Raw genomic sequence first — 17,549 nt, forward strand, 5'->3', positions numbered from 1 at the left:
TCCCAAGTAATTTGTCCCTAATATTTATTCTCTCGTTTTACAATAACATTATTATCTTCACTATCCAGGATGAGCTTACCGCTCGGATCCGCGCATCGGCCCCCCTCCTCAATATGGGCGTTCATGTTTTGCTTTAGAATCACGTCCTTCTGTTGTCTTACTTGTCTGAGGTCCAACTTAAAGCAGCTCACCAGTTTTTTTAGGTTTTTTAACTTTCATGATCATCTTCTGAGCACGCGTAGGCGACTCCCAACAGCCTTTTTTTGTCGGCAGTCCTGCTTTGTGTGTATTTTTCGGTTTGTTGACTGTGTACGATTCCGTTCTTTCTTTAATAAGTGTGTTGAACACCACCTCTTTTCGTGTACCTGCCTTTGTACTACCGCTTTCCGGTTTACATTCATGCATGACCGGTATAAATCCCGAAGGAACGTTTCTGTAAAAACATACACTGCATTTTTTTTTTCTTTTTCTGGATGACTGTGAACTTGTAACTATTTTTCCGTACTCTAAGCTAATATTAGCCCCCTCTTCCGGTCTTCTTTAGGTTCCAGCTATATTTACGTTTCATATAAGCGAATGTAGAGGGGTCTAAGTGGGTTACTCCTCTCCCGGCTGTGTTTTCGTTAGTTAATATGCCAAGGTACGGTCATGGTACAGCACCCACTCAAACTTCCGATCGTACGGCGCGGTACCAACAGGCAGTGTGAGACCACGGCGAACGCGGCCAATTTTATTGCATTTGAATTAACTTCATAAAGAAGAGGGTTGTCCACGGCTTATGTAGGGAACGAGTAGAAAAGCTATGATAAGCGGGTGGCTCCATGTGAAGGAAGATAAAGACGCCAAGAGCAAAGGGTTACCATGTTGAGGTGACAAGTTGGGAAAACAGACAGCAATGCTTTCGCAGTAATTTCATCATGAGGAGTTTATGGTGGCACAGTATTCTTTGTTCTGCGTGGAAGATAGACAGTGAAAACACAAGTATCAAATGTGCCGCTTGAGCGATGGCTGTTGGGACGGCATGCATGGCGCAAGTTGTGCCTGAAATGTGTGCATGTGCGCAGGGTTTATTCCACGACGGAGCACTCCTGGCGCACTTCCCTGGTGCCCATCTTCGATGGCCTGGCCACGACTACGCACACGCTAACAGAAAGTTTTATCATCCGCAAGATTGTCACGGCCTACCGCACCATGCCGCCGGGGGACCTGCTGGCGCTGGACGAGCGAAATGTCACTCTCGACTTGGACTCTGAGCAATACTTCCAGACCCTATTGCAGGTACCAAGCCTAGACCTTTCTCTTTTCGTTTTTTCTTGGTGTTACATTAATGTCGGACTCTTCAAGATTAATATGTAACGTGATCTAAAAAAACACGGAAAAATTGTAATTTTGGGCGTTGAAAGTGTCCAAGCTATACCAGGGCTATGGGGCGCCCCGTTGAGGAAAGCAACGGAATAATTTAGGCAACTTCGGATTATACGCCTTCATCAGAAAAACAGCCGCCGCGGCCAAAATGCAACCTCGCAAAAGACGCTGGAAGATCTCTTTGTTATTTTTGTCACATCCATACATTTTACGGCTGCTGACGGAAACGTAAGGTATGAAACTTTGCTCATTGGATTTCATACTACAATTCATCCGGTCACTACTGGTGAACAATTGTGGCTGCAGCAAGGGGAAATGTAATAAGTGGTACGCGTGCCATATATACGAGTACCACCAACGAGATGTCATTTTTTGTGCCTGTTATAGGCCCCCGAGTGCCACTTCGACGCTTTGCTCACAGCTTCACGACTTACTTAATTCCATTGTAACAAGGTTTCCAGACTCACCTATTTTCTTGTTAGGGGATTTCGATTTCCCTAACATAAACTGGTCTGCTACTGTGCCAACTGTATCTGACTCTTCCCTGGATACGAAGGCATTCCTAAACGTGTGTTTCAATTTCCATCTTACTCAGCTCGTTACTCAGCCTACTCGTATTACTTCGCATAGCGCTAACATCCTCGACTTAGTTTTAACGACCGCTCCCGACCTTGTTCATTATTTGAGTTCTTTGCCAGGTCTTACTGATCATTGTTTTATTCATTTCAAGCTTAAAGAAAACGTTATTCGTTCCAACCGTAAACAAAAACGCATCCGGGACTACAGGAAAGCCGATTACGCAACAATAAACACTCAACTTGAAGCATGCGCCCCCTCACGTAAAGTTGCTCGCTTACCAGTCCCTCATCAGATCAAAACTTGAATATGCCTCCGCCATATGGAACCCGCCCCAAACATATCTCATAAATGATCTTGAATCTGTCCAAAATCGTGCCGCCCGATTTATTCATTCCCTGTACTCGTACAACATTAGCGTTTCATCCTTGAAAGCACAATCTGGCTTATCACCACTTTCTGTCCGCCGCCGTATCGCCACCCTTTCCCTCTTTCACAAAATTTTTCATTCTTCACTAAATGTAGGCCCCTACATCCTTCCCCCGACATACATTTCACACCGCACCGGCCATCCACTTCAAGTGTCCCGTTATCGTACCAGAACTGTCACCTTTTCCGCTTCTTTTTTTCCCCGTGCAGCCAAAGATTGGAACGACCTTCCCTGCTCCATTGTTTCAACCACCTGCCCATTAAATTTCATAGCAAATGTCAGTAGTCACGTGTGTTCATAGAACTAATGCGTTCAAATGTGTATTTTTCTGTATATCCACCCCTTATGTAATACCCCCCAGTGGGGTCCTTAAGGAAATAAAAATGAATGAATGAATGAATTTATAGACGAATATATGCCGGACTTCTACGCTCGAAGCGTAGAAGAGAACTGGTCACATTTTAAAAACAAAGTTAATGATTTAGTACAACAATACATACCATTCCGAATCGTTCGCTGTAACCATCGGTCACCATGGTTTAATGTATCTCTAAAACGTATCTTGAACAAAAAAAAAGCGGCTGTTCCGGCAAGCTAAGAAACGCAACACGAGTGATAGCTGGCATGCACATCATGAGATTGCCGCACTGTTTAAAAATTCTATCAAAGAAGCTAAGCGCGTTTACTTTTACACCACTCTGCCATCTCTTTTGTCTGATAATATTAAAAAATTTTGGAAAATGATCAAGGGCTCTGCATATAACACTGTATTTTTAACTGATGTAGACGGTGCTTTTGTTCCACCTGAAAAATGCTGTTCTGTATTGAATGACGTGTTTTGTAAAAAAATTTTCGAATGACCTGTTACTTGCACTTCTTTACCTGAACTTGTTAAGATGAACTTCTCGGCAATGGATTCCTTGATTATTGATTATGATGGTGTCGCGAAGTTGATCCGTAATTTAAAAATTTCGTCTTCTTCGGGAATAGATGGCATCAATTCAAAGTTCTTGAAAAATACTGAAGTGTACTCATCTATAATTTTGGGAAATATTTTTTCGCAGTCTCTTTTGTCGTGTTCTTTGCCGAAAGATTTTAAAGTCGGCAAGGTGGTTCCATTGTTCAAATCTGGCGACATGCATTCACCTCTAAATTACCGTCCTATTTCTATAACAAGTGTTCCATGCAAGATTCTAGAGCATATAATATTCTCCATGCTTATTAACTTTCTAGAAACAAATTCATTCTTTTCATCCAGTCAGCACGGCTTCCGTAAATCATTTTCTTGTGATACCCAACTTATTTCATTTACACATGACATTTGTGCCGCGTTAGACAATGGATTTCATATTGACACCATCTTCTTAGACTTTTCTAAAGCATTTGATCTTGTTTCTCACCAATTACTTTGTCATAAATTAAGTGCCCTCAACATTGACCGTAATATTATCTTGTGGATTGAAAACTTTTTGTCCAACCTCTGGCAACAACTTTGATTCTGCTCTTTGTCCTGTCACTTCCGGTGTTCCGCGAGGCTCTGTTCTCGGACCTTTGCTTTTTCTGATCTATATTAATGACTTGTCTAACTCCGTAACATCCTCAATAAGGTTATTTGCCGATGATTGTGTCATTTATCGTGTAATATCATCAAATTCAGACACTCTAACATTACACTCTGACCTAGATAGGATTTCTACTTGGTGTGATACTTGGAAGATGCGTCTTAACAGCCAAAAGTGCAAACTAATGAGAATGTCCCGCAGTACTGCTCCGCCTAACTTACACAAAAATCGCATTATGGGTTCTGCACTCGAAGAGGTCACCTCTTATAAATACTTAGGCGTCTACATAACATCTGACCTTTCCTGGCAAACTCACATTAACCATATCACCAACAACGCCAACCGCATGCTTGGTTACCTCCGGCGCAATTTCTCAATGGCCCCAGTTAACGTAAAGCTACTTCTCTACAAAACACTAATACGCCCTAAGCTTGAATATCCCTCTTCTGTCTGGGACCCTGGAGTAGAATATCTAACAAATGCAATAGAATCTGTTCAAAATCGTAGTGTACGTTTTATTCTTGCTAACTACTCTCGGACAGCTAGTGAACATCTGTGAAGACTACCTTAAACCTTCCTCTCCTCTCACACCGTAAGAAACTAGCACGATTAGTTCTACTCCACAAAATTTACTATTACAATCCGGAATTAAGAAGTCAACTTTGATTGATTGATTGATTGTAGGGTTTAACGCGCCGACGCAACGCAGGCGATGAGGCGCGCCGTAGTGGAGGGCTCCGGATTAATTTCGACCACCTGGGGATCTTTTACGTGCGCCGAAATCTCGTACACACGGGCGTTTTTGCTTTTCGCCTCCATCAGAAAAGCGGCCGCCGCGGCCGGGAATCGAACCCGCGACCTCGTGCTCAGAAGAAGTCAACTTTTCTCTGCACCTTCTTACATATCGTCTCGAACTGATCACCTACATAAATTATTCCTTCCACAGTGCCGCTCTAATTTATTTTTCTACTCATTTATCCCAAAAACCACCCCTGCATGGAACCACCTCCCAGGCTCAATTGCTAGCATAGCCGATTTGTCTGCATTTAAAAATGCTATAGAAAAACACTTGAGCTAATCCGCGTTTTTTTTTTCTGTTTTTGATACCCTTTCCTGTGTTTGCATTATGTATTAACTCCACTCCCTTCTGTAACGCCTTCGGGCCTTGAAGGTACAATAAATGAAATGAAATGAAGTTAGTATTTGAGGAAGATGTGCGCATGCTCGAAATTGCTGCATCCCGGTCTTATAATAGTAATTGGGCGTTTATCAAACAGCGTGTAAATGAGTCGACTAGGTCAAGAGGCATCCTGAACTAGGGATGCTTCAGCACCACCGTCTTACTTTTTTTCCTTTTTGCTCGAATAAACGTTTACTATTTCTACCACTGGAATTCAACAGAAACCTGTTCGCTTCTACCCCTCACTCAGAGACAAGTTTTTCCGAAAATATTCTCGATGAGGTTCCGCCGGTTACGACAAATGAGGTAGCGACGGCGCTCCAAGCAATGAAGAAAGGCAAAGTTGCCATTACGTCTGATCTATTGTGCCTGGGAGGCCACGTTGTGCTAAAAAAGCTTGCAGCGCTATTCTCGCAGTGCCTGAGCTCTTTAATTTTGCCAGACGAGTGGAAGAGTGCGAATTTAGTTCTACATAAGAAATGTGATGCCAAATAGCTTAAACATTGCAGGCCCATCAGCCTCCTTCGCGTTACCTACAAATTGCATACATAGGTAAACCTCAACCGCATAAGTGCCACTTTGAACTTTCGACAGCGAGAGAGAAGAGGCCGGTTTCAGGATGGCCTTCTCAACTTTAGACCATATTTGCGCTATCAACCATGTAATCGAAAAGTGTTCGGAGTCTTGTGCACCGGTGTATATGGCATTCATAAATTATGAAAGAGCATTTGCCCACTTCAGTACTTCAGTACTAGCAAAGGCGTCACGTGATCACGGCGTCGACGAGCCATACGTTGCGCAATTCGAAGGTGTATACGAAGGATGTACGGGAACCATACGCTTCCAATTCAGAACTTTTAATTTTGTTATTTAAGAAGGTGTCCAGCAAGGCGACACAATATCGCCGCAATTATTTGCAACCTGCCTAGATGGTGTGTTCAGAAAGCTTAAGTGGGGGAAAACAGGCGTGAGAATCAATGGAATAATTTCTCAGCCACCTAAGGTTTGCAGACGACATTGTCTCGTTCAGTCAATGCAGCCAGGATTTCAACCGTATGCTTTGCCAAGTGTGCTCGGTAGGTATGATTGCAGGCTTAAAAATCAACACGAAAACATCCCAGGTAATGTCGAACCAGCACACCAAGGCGCAGCACTTCCAGGTAGGCAAGGAAGTCTTGGAAACAGTCACAGATACATATATCTTGAGCAGATCATGTCTGTTGATCCGAACCATGAACGTGAAATTACACGCAGAATAAGAAGGGGGGGGGGGGCGGAGGGGTTCATTTGATAAGAACTCAGATATCCTGACGGGTAAGCTTCCTCTGTCACTCAAAAAGCTTGTATTTATTCAATGCGTTCTTCCAGTAATGTCTTACGGGGCAGAAACTTGGGGTCTCACCCAACGACTTCAAAGGGAACTTAGATCGGCAGAACGGGACAAGGAAAGCCGCTGAGGGACAGGAAGACAGCCGCATGTATCAGGGAACAGGCTGAGGTGGAGGACATTCTAGTTCAAATTAGGCGAAGGAAATGGCCATGGGCTGGTCACGCAATGTGAGTAGGCGACCACAGGTGGACTACCCTTTTGACAGGGTGATTGCCAAGAGACCGCAAACCCAATAGGGGTCGACCGAGAACTCGATAGAGAGATGAGCTCTGAAAATTCGGGGAACAACATAGACTCAGCCAGCACTCGACAGGCTGTGGCTGGAGATCTTTGGAATAGTCTTTCATTCTGCAGTGGACACAAGCAGGGTTATGATGACTACTACCAGTGTTACTACTCTAAACGCACTGCCTATCTTGCACCAGGTCACTGCTTTCAAAATACTGTTCTCATTGTCCAGGTGTTAGCTTAGAGCAACAGATTGTCTGAGAGCTGCCGGGTTTCCCGATAATTTTTTTGTCTTCTCCTTGCGAGAAACTGGTAAAATGGGTCAAATCTGGGTGCCTTCCTGCTTGCCACAGAGACAAAACAGGGAAAAGTAGCAGAGAGGTAGCTGTTGTGCCTTATGTGCATTGGGCCTCGTGCTGTCTGAAGAGCGTGACGATGTGTTTCAACGTCGACGTTGCATTTGGTGCGTTTGTTACTATCTCCCGTTTTTCAGGGTGTGTAGATTGGCCCTGAGAAGTCGCCCATTGAGTACCAGTGTTGCCTATCAAACATGTAAAGACTGGCCGTGTGCGCTTGCATATAAGAGTACAGAGGGGACACAAGTAAAAAAAAAATTGCCGCGTATCTGCTCCTTTCGTTGCGAATGTCGACAAAAGACGATAGTCTTTATCGACTTTTGCCAGGTAGATGCCGCCCTTCGCTCTCCCGCTCACCTCTCATGTTGTTCCTCTTGCGCCGCGCTCCTCCCAAGGTAAAGACTCCAAAGGTTTGCGTAAATCATTTTAAATTTACCGCGTTCCACTTCTCCAGGCCGGGTGCCTCGATGCCAACGCTGCCGTACGGCGGAGACGCGCGTGAATTGAGGCGCCCTACTTCAATACTTATAGTATCGCGTTTGACCTCCTCCAATAAACAGCCAATCAATCAATCTCTAGTCCACGTGCGTACCAAGCAAAACGTGGAGATTATCTAGTGGAACCTTTCGCAACTGTTGCAGCTTCATTTATTAAAATGCCGCCAGAAGCTATAGTGGCGCGGGCGAGAGCAGGCGACGGTGCAGTGAATTTGTTTTCTGCAGTGGATGTAGTATTTCATTTCGCAAAAATCAAGCATTATGATTTTTTACAAACGAACACTGCAAAGATTACTCTTTATTTATTTGTGGTCTTATATTTGCTTAATCTCTTGTTTTTCTTCAACAATGCTGACAAGTATAAACATTACACCGGACGTAGACGGGTAGATTTAGCTGTGACTATATAAGACTATTGCGCAGGCTTTGTTTTACTTTGGCCGGGTGGCTGAATCGATTCACATACAGACAGACAGACAGACAGAAAGACAGACAAACAGACATACAGACTGACCAAAATTTCTGGGCTTAAGTAGCCCAAGAAAGACTATCGTCTTTAATATGAACAATGGAGTGCATTGCCTCCACTTCGCGGAGAAATCCGCCGTGTGGCTGCTATCAGTGTCCGCGAAGAGATCCATATACGGTTTCTCTCCGGCTCGCCGCTGTGATCGGCGGTTGGAGTTTTTGCTCGCGAGCTGCAAACGATCCTGTCCCTGACAGGGGAGGCGGTGAGGGTTCGTAGGCTCGTCTGGCAACTTGCAGTGACTCAAGTTCTAGAGCTTTTGTGCGCACTCTATTTTCAATGTCTCTTTATTGTCTCAAACGTATTCTTTTATTGTTCCCTTTGGGAGTTCGCCAAAGAGTCAGGCGTCGCCCGAATAATTTAGGGCCTACAGGAGCTCTTCACGTCCTTCCAAACACCCCCCCCCTCATCTTAGGCCACTGCCACCCCTTTTCTTAATAAAGATTTATACATACATACATATTTACACACCCGCCATCCCTCATTGGCCTTTGGGCTATGCGGAATGGCAAAATTGGTTCTCGGTTCCATTCGCTGGGAACCTGTTTTCGACGAAAACAAGTTTTCAGCGGCTGCCGACGTCGGAAAGCGACACGAGGCATGGCACGGCGGCGCTAGTGTGCACGTACCTTAATTCCAACCGTAGAGCTTTGGCGGGGGCAAAGTGTGACGCGGCCGAGAGAGAGAGGGAAACACTTTATTCATGTCGGGTATTGGAAGGCGGGGCGGGTGGCCAGATGCCGCAGCTGCTCAGCGACCTTGGCTGCTGTGTCCGTCAGGGCTTGTTGCGTCGACGGGACAGAACAGGCCAGTGCATCCGCCCATAGCTCCGGAGTGGTATGGGTGTAGGGGTCGTCGGGGCAGGCCCACATGTGGTGCTGTACGGTGGCCTTCGTTTCCCATGGTGTGCAGTTAGGAGAGGAGAATAGGGAGGGGTGAATACGATGAAGGAGAGCTCTGTTAGGTAAAGATTCTGTTTGTAGGAGTCTCCAGATCCGTTATTCCGTGTATCTGAAGGAAGAGTGGGTGGGGGGTATCGGAGGCGAGATAGGCGGTGTCTGGTGATCTTGTGGTAGCCCCAGAGGCTGTCGCGAGCTCACCTGACAGGAAAGGGAACTTGGTAAAAAGAACATAACATGGAATAAGACGTCGCCCCTTAAGGGCTACAGCACAGACAATAAGACTTATCAACAGCGGCGTGGTCCCTGCATCATTTTCGTGCCAATCAGAAACGAATTCGTCATTTTGGAACCAAAAAATTTTGCATCAAGCCAACTGTAGCTGTAACGAGAAAGAAATTTCTCTTTGCAAAGGCGTAAATTTATTCAGCCTAAAGTGTCACGCAACTTGCTGTTTCTATAGTGCGCATTCAAAAGACGGAACATCTTTCTGTGCCTCACGCAGGGTCCAGCCCCACCTGCACCGACACCGCAGCAGCAGCACCAGCTGCAGGCGCGGACACTGGAGGCGTCTTACCTGGCGCTGCCGTCGGACGGCGACCAGCCCGTGCATCTAGCCAATCCGCTGTTCAACGCTGCCTTCTCGAACAACCCGCTGGCCGCGGTGTACTTAGGTCTGCAGCAGCTGAACCAGCAGCCGGTGACGCTATACTCGACCTTGACGCAGACGAGTGTGTACACCACCACGGAGACCTTGTTCCACACCAAGCTGGTCAGCTTCTACGACGGGCGGCGTACGCGCACGCGCACGCTGTCCGAGTCGCTGTCCACGACTGAGCGTACGCTGACGAGCTACTCCACCAGTGTGGTGCCGTACCTGAACACGCAGGCGCTGCAGTTGCAGCAGCTGCAGCAGCAACAGCTGCAGCAGCTCATCGGCACGCAGCTCGCGCCCACGCCCCGCTACTCCACGGTCACTTCGACCTACACGACGGTGAGCACGGCCACAAGCTACAGCTCCAGGATCTACACGCTCATCTACAACGCGTTCAGTACGCGCTACCGCACTGTGACCAGCTCGAGCTCGTACGTGACCACGCTGACCATCACATCCACTTCTTCCTACCAGATCCAGCCTACGGCTCCGGCGTTCGCTCCGCAGCAGTTAGCGCAGGTGCTCGCGCCCGCAGTCGCTGCACCAGCAGCGGGGCCTCCCGCCGCGGCAGTGGCCTGATCAGGTGGCCTCTGTGGATGAGGCATGCTCACCACCTTCCGCGAACTGTTCTCCTCGGTCTTTCGACGGGTCAAGAGACTGTAGCAGCCGCGTTCGACGACTTTCCAGCCGAACAATCATGCTGACCCCCATGTGCGGCGTTTTAGCTCACTCTACGGAGTGCCCTCACGCTTGTACAGATACCGTAAGTCGTTAAAAAGCGCGTGGTGTTACCGATGCGGCAGCGTGTGTTTTCGGAAAGTGCACTCTCCCACCATGCCGCTGCCAAATTACCGCCTCAAAAAGGGCAGCCTTTCTGAAGGGTGCTCAGGAAAGGAGGCCAAACGCGGGACCACGGTAAACTTCTGTTTCTTCCCGGGAACCAGTAGCGCCTAAATGGGGTAGCCAGTGGGAATAGACGCAACGAACGCAAGGATCGCGACGAGAGCGTGCTCAGCCGTGTACGTGATGGAGATCACACCGAATATGTGTTGCGATTCGGGCACGTAGAGTCAGTGCCAGACTGCCAGTACAACTCACTGCCTCGGAACGCTGTCGGACTACCACTGGCATAGAGCAGCCAAAGCGACGTTTACTCGGCAGGGCCAGCGAAGCATGGTGATCGACCGCTGTAATTCTGTGCTGTCCTCTAATCTTTAAAATTGTAAACACTGGCAGACTCTCGAGCCATAACGCTTAAAATGTGGCGCTCCCTTCTGAAGCGAGACAGGAAAGGTCTGCCACATCTATTTATTATTCGAGTGTGTCATTCCTAGTGAAAAAAAGCAGGAAACCACTTGCGTCATAGTTGTAATGGCTTGTCTTTTGTTCATACAAATTTTCACCTTGTTGTTTTTAAAAGTGTTTTATGAGAATAAATATATATGACGTGTTTTACATTTTGTGGCTACAGCATTCATCTCAGCTTGCTTAGAAGCGCTACACACAAACGTCAACAACCCAGTTCAAAATCTGAAAAGCATATGGAACGTGTATGCACTTATAGAACGCCTGAGAGAAGAGGATAATCATTAAGCAAGGTGATAAAACAAAGCTAGCCATGTACCCTAATTATATGGATAAAAATGTTGATGAAACACAGCCTAGGAAGGATGAGGAAATATAAGTATTGCAATCTGGGAAATGAGCCTATTACGAAACACGAGTGGCACGCCAACTTAAATTAACACGAGGGTATCTTACCATGTTGAAGGAATGGTGAGAGTGCCTAATGGTACTTGAGAACAAGGAACACTCAAGAGTAACAGATGACTGGGTACAAAATATGAACAACGCTTGTTGTTCCTTCTATTACTAATTCATGAAGGGCTAGCGAAACGTTTGTACTGCCATATTTAGAGGCTGCTATGACGTTGCACGTTCCAGTCTCCCTTTCTGTCGCAGGGGCCGCGTGTTGCGCAGGCACTGCTCTTCTCTCGCTTGTGAAACAATGAAGTCGCAGGGGAAGACATCACTGGAAGTGCATGTGATTAGAGACCGGAACTTGAGGCACGAAAAATCCGGGCTTTAGGCGCCTACAATAGGCACTGAAAATAGCCATTTAGGCATATATAGGCTCTAAATACTCTCGGTTAGGCATATATAGGCTCAATTCATGTATACTTCACAAGCATTTTTAGCACATTTTTTGTTTACTTGCAGTAATACTACGAAAAAATCGTGTGCTGGGGCAAAGCAATTTTATTTTATTCGGAAAAATAGGCCGCACAATAGTTGCCTTTTTTTTAAATTTATGTGAAATTCAGTGGGACTCACCACCAAAAAAAAAAGGACTGAAGGCAATGAGAAACATGTCAATGATTTGCTGCTTGAAGTTGTACCCCCTTTTAGTCAATAATTGTGTGCGAGAAAGACAACGCTCACCGTCCACGGAAGTTGGGGGAGCCCTCTTGTACTTCTGGACGTTCCATGACCTCATTAAAACTGGAATATGGCAATGTTTGCTGATGAGAATATTCGACAGATATTTTACCACACGGATTCCAGAAATTTTATGCCAGACAGATTTAATCAACCGATCCTTCGGGGATAGTGTCGGATCTGTCCTGGACCTCCCAAATGAGCTGAGCAGACAGAGTCCCGCCAAAGCTCTCAGCTGCTGAAATGCCTTCTGCTACGAATGCGAAATAAGCACACGATTGAGCCCTGTCCCGTTGAAGTGTAGCGTAGTGCAAATACTTTGGGCCGCGACGCTTTTGGCGATTGCAAAGCTGTTGATTGAACCGGAGTGTTTTGTGTTAGTTTTGAGCACTCAGCCGAGTTCCTCAAAGTGGAACAATGGGCTCTGGTGGAAGAGGCAAAATCCGTAACCACCGCTTGAAGACATAATTGCGCTTCGAAGGAAGATCTTGAATGCAACAGATTATTTATTGACGGAGAAGAACGACCTTCCCAGCTCTTCGCAACACCGATGAATGCATTGGATAGTACACTGAAGAGCAATAATTCTCTAAAAATTGTCGAGCCATTCTGTCCTGCAGATGCAGATCATTAGCGAAGCTGCGGGAATAACACCCTTGAGTGACTGCGCACTATATGCCGATTATCAACAGTACACAGCACGCAAGAGTCTTTGGAACTAACTACTTTAACGCTAGCTTTCAAAATGCGCTTAAGGATTACCCGGCACGGCAGATGGCAGGTGTCACTACTAGATTACTTGTAAAGTGCTGAGATCCCCATTCCAAACCTCCGTATCTCGTTCATTCTTAGTGCTACACGCACTGCATCTTCACGGCCGGTGGTGTACCTGTTGTCGGCGGCTGACAGTGCACGTGTTCGTGGCGTCACCTTCAAAATTTGGTGTCTGAGATTTGCACGTAGATGCCCCCAGGAGGCGTTTGTCACCTTTACCGGTGTGTACGCAGCTGTGCCGCGTTCGTTTTTTTCGCTTGTTGTTTTTTATTGGCGTTAGCAATAGCTGGGGCTACCGGCAGAAGTTTTCGCTGTTGGTCTGCGGGCACAGTGCGTCAGAAGCGCATAGAACTGAAGATTTCGTGCGGAAAGGGGTGACGCCGGTGAGCTTGGCTGCCGTGTAGCTGCGCTCGGGTTTTTCTAGCGGCTCGGCTGCGGTGACAAGTTCGAGGTGGTTGCGGTTTGGGCACGGTTTTTGCTTCACGGCGTGATTGGCACGACGCGATGATTTTTCGTGCAAACAGCGTCAAATTTCATGCAAATTTCGTGCAAACAGCGTCCCCGTTGCGGGCTTTTGAAGTGAGAACAGTCCCTGCAGGACACCGACTCAAACATCCAAAAAGGGCGTGTATAACAGAAAAAAGGCATCTATAGGCACCAAAAAGTCTATATAGTAAAAATAGGCACTAAAAAGGCGATATAGATGGAATAGGCACTATAGGCAATACAAACTATTGTTTAAAAGGCACCCCTTCTCTTAGTTCGTGCTTGTATGGTAAATAGGCTTGATACGGTCCGAAGGAAAAAATAGTCATTTTGCCTAAACTTCCGGTCTCTCCATGTGATATCATAGCCGGAAGTCTTCTCGCGATATTTGCCGTGGCTCCAGGTTCTGTTGAACGTCAGTTCAGGTTTTCACGTTACGAGTACTATTTTAGAATCCTGGGATGCATTACGCATGTCGTGAAATCTCCTGTAAAACATTTCTGTGAAGACGTAAGCATTGGATACGAGCGGGACAACATACGTAGTCCCGCTCGTATAGAACACTCTAAAATGAAAACAAAAGAAGCAGTTCCCGTTGCCAATCGTTTTAACAGCGGAGCTGTTTCACAAGCCGCAATCCCGCCGCTGACCGACAAAATGCCAGGAAGATGCGGAGCGCTCGTGAGCGCCTGCCTCGCGGCGCCCGTCGAGCGTTCCCGGCACGCGCGTGGCTTTAGCAAAAAAAAAAAAAAAAAAAACTGGCAAAAAACACGAGGAGCGAGAAAATACCGAGCGCTCATGAGCGCGTGCCTCCCGGCGACCGCCGAGTCCCCGGCTGGCGCAGTGGATTTAGGGAAAAAAAAAAATCTCAAGCGCTAAAGACGGTAAACACGAAAACAAGATAAAGATAAAGATTAAGATAAAGACGAGAACACACGCTGCTTGGGAGACATTACCGCGGCCGCCGCATTCTCTAGAAGCCATTATGGATAATTGCGGACCTGGCTACGAGTGTGCAACGCCTTCCCGAGACGACTTGCAGATAGGGCTCCTGCGCTGGAGTTTGGCGGCATGCAGCGCCCCCTAATTTCCCACCCGTCTGGGTAGTACAAAAGCAGACGACCCTCGCTGCCCTCATGTGTTTTAAATTACAAGCCAAAGTGAAAGTTGGTTCTACTTAGTTTAATCGCCTTGTGGCGCGTTTAAATGCCTACATACTGTACGAAATGGCCCTTAAAGTAGTTGCAGAGGGTAAAGAAAACAATATCCGCTAAAACAAGCCAATTTATCGGCTTTGTTTTCAGCGAGCTGTCGCAGTCGTCACGGCGTGGGACAGTATCGCCAGGTCGGGTGGTCTAACTTCCTCACGACGACTACTGTTCTTTTTTCTGGCATGTGGTCAAGAAAGGAAACTTCACGAGTAGCATAAACACGGAACGCTGCTCATTTTATAGCCTGAGGTAACTGCAAAAGGTTGCTTCAGCGGGAGCATGCAAGCAAACCCAAGAATTGCGCAGCCGAATCAACTGACACTGCTGGCCTGGCACCCCCATGAAAACGAGTGAAATTTTGTTTTAAGTGCGATGCACTTCTTAAGCGACCCTGAACCTGCGTCCACCGGCGATGTCCGCATAGCATACCCACGTGGGGGATTGGCCAGGAATCTCCTCGTCTTCCTTGGCAACGGGGGGAGATGGGCGCGCGCTGCCTGGCCGCTGACATGGCACATAACCACGTGGGGGATTGGCCAGGAATCGGGCGTGAGAAGGGCTAATGCACCCGCTAAGGAGTACTGACACGAAATTTCAAAGCTGAGATCCGCTCTAGCAATCAAGTACAACGACAACACAAATAGGTGTCTGTGAATAAATGCATCTTTCTTTCTTTGTAGTTGTGTGTGTGTGTGTGATCTCTCTTTCGCGAACATTACGAACCGCGCAAATTCAACTCGTGCATTTGCACTTTCGCATTCTTCCCCTCGGGGAAATGCGGGGAATTTTGCATTTTCGCAATCTGAATGGCCCTTGCGTAACGTTTTACGCCGCACGATTTACGAATGGCAGGGTACATGTATACTAGCGAGTAGGTGAGGCATTGCGTGAAATAAACAAATTAAGCCGTATGTGATGCAGGTTGTTTTTGTAAATGAGGAGGTGTTAATCTGACCAGGCGGAGAAGGACGAGACTGTTGGCTGCGGACAAGGACAACGTGTATTTACGGGACAAAGAACTGACAAAAAAGATAAATCAACATTAACCTAATCAAGACAAGACAGTGAATGTCCTACGCAACCGAGTTGGCGCCCCAAAATTGTTCGCGCTCACTTGTTGGTCTCTGTCGGTGAGCTGGCCCGGTGCGCAGGGCTCGGTGCGCTGCTACAGTGTTCCTGTTGAGGTCGGTGCTCCGGCCGATAGAAGACACGTCGGCTTCGGTTGAAAGTTGTCTGGTAGTCAACGGGGAAGGTGCGGCTCGAAGCGGAGTTCCCCCGAACGTTAGCGCCCGGCAGGTCACTCCCCGAACCTCGTTCTTCCTGCTCGTTCGTGCCACCACTGTCTTCGTCTTCCCTCCTAACTGATGACACGGCGCTGCCCGTGCGCTCGGAGTCACCGGATGAAGGCTGCTGTGAGGCCACCACAGAGACGGCGTTGCGAGTCCATAAGGCCAGGAGGGAAATGTGGCTCGGCTGTGAGTCTCCTAGGCGTTCGCGTCCAGCAGAGAACTCGCCGAGAGCCGCGTTCCTCCTGCCTTCAACTTGCTACCTCCGTTCCGCCTCTTCTTCCTCTTCCTTCTCCTCTTTCCTGGCGTGCTCTTTTTTCTTTCCGCCCCCAGCACGAGCGCTTCGGTGTCTTCACTTCTCACTCCGGCTCCTGGCTCCTAAAAGCGCCTCCTCACAATTGCCCCCATCAGAAGAAGTGTTTTCGGGGAAAACCACTTCCAGTGAGAAGGTTTCCGGCTGTCACACTAACGTGTCCAATCATTGCACACGCACTGCACCACCTATCACTAAGATCACCAACACAGGTTCAATTAAGGAGCACAGACCAGCAGTCTATACAATATTCAACTTAACAAGCGCACAAACACAAACTAAAGATACTGCTGCTTAAAACTACAAAACCTTGCTAACACGTTCAAACCGCGTCTTACACAAAAGCTCATCTAAGCATTACCAGAACCAAGATTGTGTTAAACAAACCAACGAACACACATTTTAACTGTACCAAGCAAGAAAATTAACACTCTGTGGAAACATACCGCACTCTAAACGAATGGCTTTTGTTCAAAGCGGCGCAGGCAGCCCGCACACAATTGAGAGAGTACAACCCTGCGGTCCACGGAATCCCTGGCTTTTTAAAGCGCGATCATCGCCGATTGCGTCACTCTTCTTTCCTGGTCGGCTGTTGTTGAAAAGTCCTTGCCACCTACGGTATTACTTCAAACTAGAAGTTCCAGTTCAAATTTCACTTCATACGACCATCGATCGGTGAACCTGTGAGTGCCAGAGCGCCGTCACCGTACCGGCACTTTCGTCGGCGCTGAAAACGTATTTACCGCTGCAAATCGTTTCCCCATGATGCCAAGTTGATCGCCGTAATTTAGAGACCGGACTCGTCGGGGATTGGCTGGTGACCATGTCGCAAAACAATCGGGACCATCGAGCTCATTTTGCTTCTGTAAACACACGATCCTATGGGACCCGCGCAGCTTTGTACTACCCGGAAGTATTGCCCGGAAGCCGCTTGCGCAGCGCCCCCTGGGCAGCGCAGGGCATGTTTCTCACTATCTCACCTAGAGTGGAATCTGGCGTTAACGTCAATGTGATTCGGCGAAAGCGCCCTACGGCTCTTTGGATGACGCCACAGCCATAGTATGGTCCCTAGAAAGGTTTGCTAGTCTGCCGTCCGCCGGCCGCGAAGGGGACTCCTCCGTGATGCATGCAGTGCCGGCGCCGCAGGCAATCAGAACGCGGCCGGCCAGTGCCGGCGTGGCGAGCAGTGCGGCGGACAGCTCTCCGCCGTGCTGCTTCGTTGGTCTGGGCGGCTTTAGCCGATTGTGACTGTGTGTTTTCGTCCTCCCCTCATTTCTGTCTACAACACAGATTAGCCAAATAAATTGGTCCCTACAAATACGAAGTGTTTTTTTCCCCAAGTATGAATGGATGGGACTACGTTTTCGTGAATTATG

General features: G+C 47.5%; 1 protein-coding gene across 1 annotated transcript in view; it reads left to right on the plus strand.

The window, feature by feature from the left end:
- The window catches only part of LOC144176031 (uncharacterized), a 239,167-nt gene extending 228,048 nt beyond the window's left edge, over positions 1 to 11,119 (plus strand). Inside the window, exons 7-8 of the mRNA XM_077705137.1 lie at positions 1,065 to 1,278; positions 9,515 to 11,119. Of these exons, the coding sequence (XP_077561263.1) occupies positions 1,065 to 1,278; positions 9,515 to 10,243 (943 nt within the window). The 3' untranslated portion in view covers positions 10,244 to 11,119. The remainder of the gene's footprint in view (positions 1 to 1,064; positions 1,279 to 9,514) is intronic.
- Positions 11,120 to 17,549: the final 6,430 nt, after the last annotated feature.

The sequence above is a fragment of the Haemaphysalis longicornis genome, unplaced genomic scaffold (assembly GCF_048455015.1).
Source record: "Haemaphysalis longicornis isolate Haplotype H1 unplaced genomic scaffold, Haemaphysalis longicornis Haplotype H1 scaffold_3, whole genome shotgun sequence".
Taxonomy (NCBI): domain Eukaryota; kingdom Metazoa; phylum Arthropoda; class Arachnida; order Ixodida; family Ixodidae; genus Haemaphysalis; species Haemaphysalis longicornis.